At 61.9% G+C, this 1,593-nt stretch overlaps 1 protein-coding gene across 1 annotated transcript; it reads left to right on the top strand.

Annotated features, from left to right (window-relative positions):
* Window positions 1-50: 50 nt before the first annotated feature.
* On the top strand, window positions 51-1,588 carry LOC104462967 (NAD-dependent protein deacetylase sirtuin-6-like; the record flags this gene model as incomplete). Its single annotated transcript, XM_010075131.1, has 3 exons — window positions 51-131; window positions 479-602; window positions 1,328-1,588. Coding segments are annotated over 3 exons (466 nt in total), but the record flags the coding sequence as incomplete, so codon positions are not given.
* Between the last annotated feature and the right edge of the window lie 5 nt (window positions 1,589-1,593).

Below are 1,593 nucleotides of genomic sequence, written 5' to 3'. Positions count from 1 at the left end.
TCCCAGGGCAGGGGAAACCGTGGTCCCCGTGTGGTTTTTTTTTTTTCTAGAGGGAAATTAAGAGACACTATCCTGGACTGGGAAGATTCCCTGCCCGACCGCGACCTCACGCTGGCGGATGAAGCCTGCAGGTACGGCGCTGGGGCTTGTCACGCCGCGGCGGCCACCGATGCCCTGGGAGGGTCCCTGGGCTCCCTGTGCAATTTCCTGGGCTCCCCGTCCTCTGCCAGCACCGCGGCGGTCCTCGGGCCAGCCCTGCCTGGCTCCGTCCGTCGCGTTTTGTGCCTCGCAGCCCTGAGGCTGTGCCCCCAGCCAACGCCCAGGAAAATGGTCAAGAAGAACCACGGCAAATTCTGACAGCGGCTTTGCTCCCCCCTTGGGAAGCGTGAAGAGTCCGCGCTGGGACAGGGGAGGAGAAGCAGCCTGCAGACAGCCGGGGGTTTTTCTCCACCCTGGGTGTTTTGTCTCCTCCCTGCAGGAAAGCCGATCTCTCCGTCACCCTGGGGACCTCTCTGCAGATCAAACCCAGCGGCAACCTCCCGCTGATCACGAAGAAGAGAGGAGGGAAGCTGGTCATCGTCAACCTCCAAGCCACCAAACACGTGAGTGAGCGCGTCCTCGCCCCCCTGCGCTGCTCCTTTCCCCCCGCGTCACTTGTTTCAGCCCCGTCACAGGTTGGTCCCTGCACATCGTCCCCTCCCAGGTGGCCACAAGGAAGAGTGGCCTCGCTTAGCGAGCCCCCAGGCTGGGCTGCCCTTGTCGGAGGGGTTAAACCCGCAATTTCTGATGAACACCTAGAAATGGAAAATAAATCCTAAGAGCGGAATAAAACCTCAGCCCAAAGCTTGATGTATCCTCCGGGGAACGATATTCCGATGAAATAACCGCACACGTGTAACCCACACCACAGGGCAGAGTTCGGTTCGTGCTCAGCCCTGGTTTTGGTGCCCTAATTGTCCAAAATCTTTTGAATAACCAGAGCTGGGGGATCTCTGCGATGTCATTAGAGCTCCCTTGTCCCTGTCCCTCTCCGTCCTGGGCTCGCTAGCCTGGCCCTGCATCTGTGTCCCTGTCTCTGGGCTGCGTGTCACGGTGGGGACTCCCTGCCCACACCCCGACAGCCCTGTCACCTGCGGGGTGGCCGGGGAGCGCTGCCAGACGGGGTCAGGGACTCGTGTTCCACCAGGGACAGTGTCTCGGGGACAGGAGCCCACGTGCAGCTGAGCCATCACCCAGGCGCTGTCCCCATGCGCTCCCAGGGAGGGGACATTTGTCCCTGCATGCCGTGCTTGTCCCCTAACGCCGTGCTTGTCCTCGCCCACCCCAGGACAGACAGGCCGACCTGCGCATCCACGCCTACGTCGACGACGTCATGACGAAGCTGATGAAGCACTTGGGGCTGGAGGTCCCAGAGTGGACGGGGCCGGTGGTGGTGGAAAGCTCTGAACTCACCAAACCCGAACAACTCTTCAAACTGGAGCCCGGGGCTCGCGGGCTGCGGAAGGAGGAGCCCCTCTCCCAGCACAACGGCACGGGTGGGCTCTGCCCTGACCTTGGGACCACGCTGGTGGAACGCCGTGACAATCTGAAGCA

The sequence above is a fragment of the Pterocles gutturalis genome, unplaced genomic scaffold, assembly GCF_000699245.1.
Source record: "Pterocles gutturalis isolate BGI_N339 unplaced genomic scaffold, ASM69924v1 scaffold9727, whole genome shotgun sequence".
In the NCBI taxonomy this organism is placed as follows: Eukaryota; Metazoa; Chordata; class Aves; order Pterocliformes; family Pteroclidae; genus Pterocles; species Pterocles gutturalis.
The sequence above is the reverse complement of the archived record's forward strand: the minus strand, read 5'-3'. Positions and strand labels throughout refer to the sequence as shown.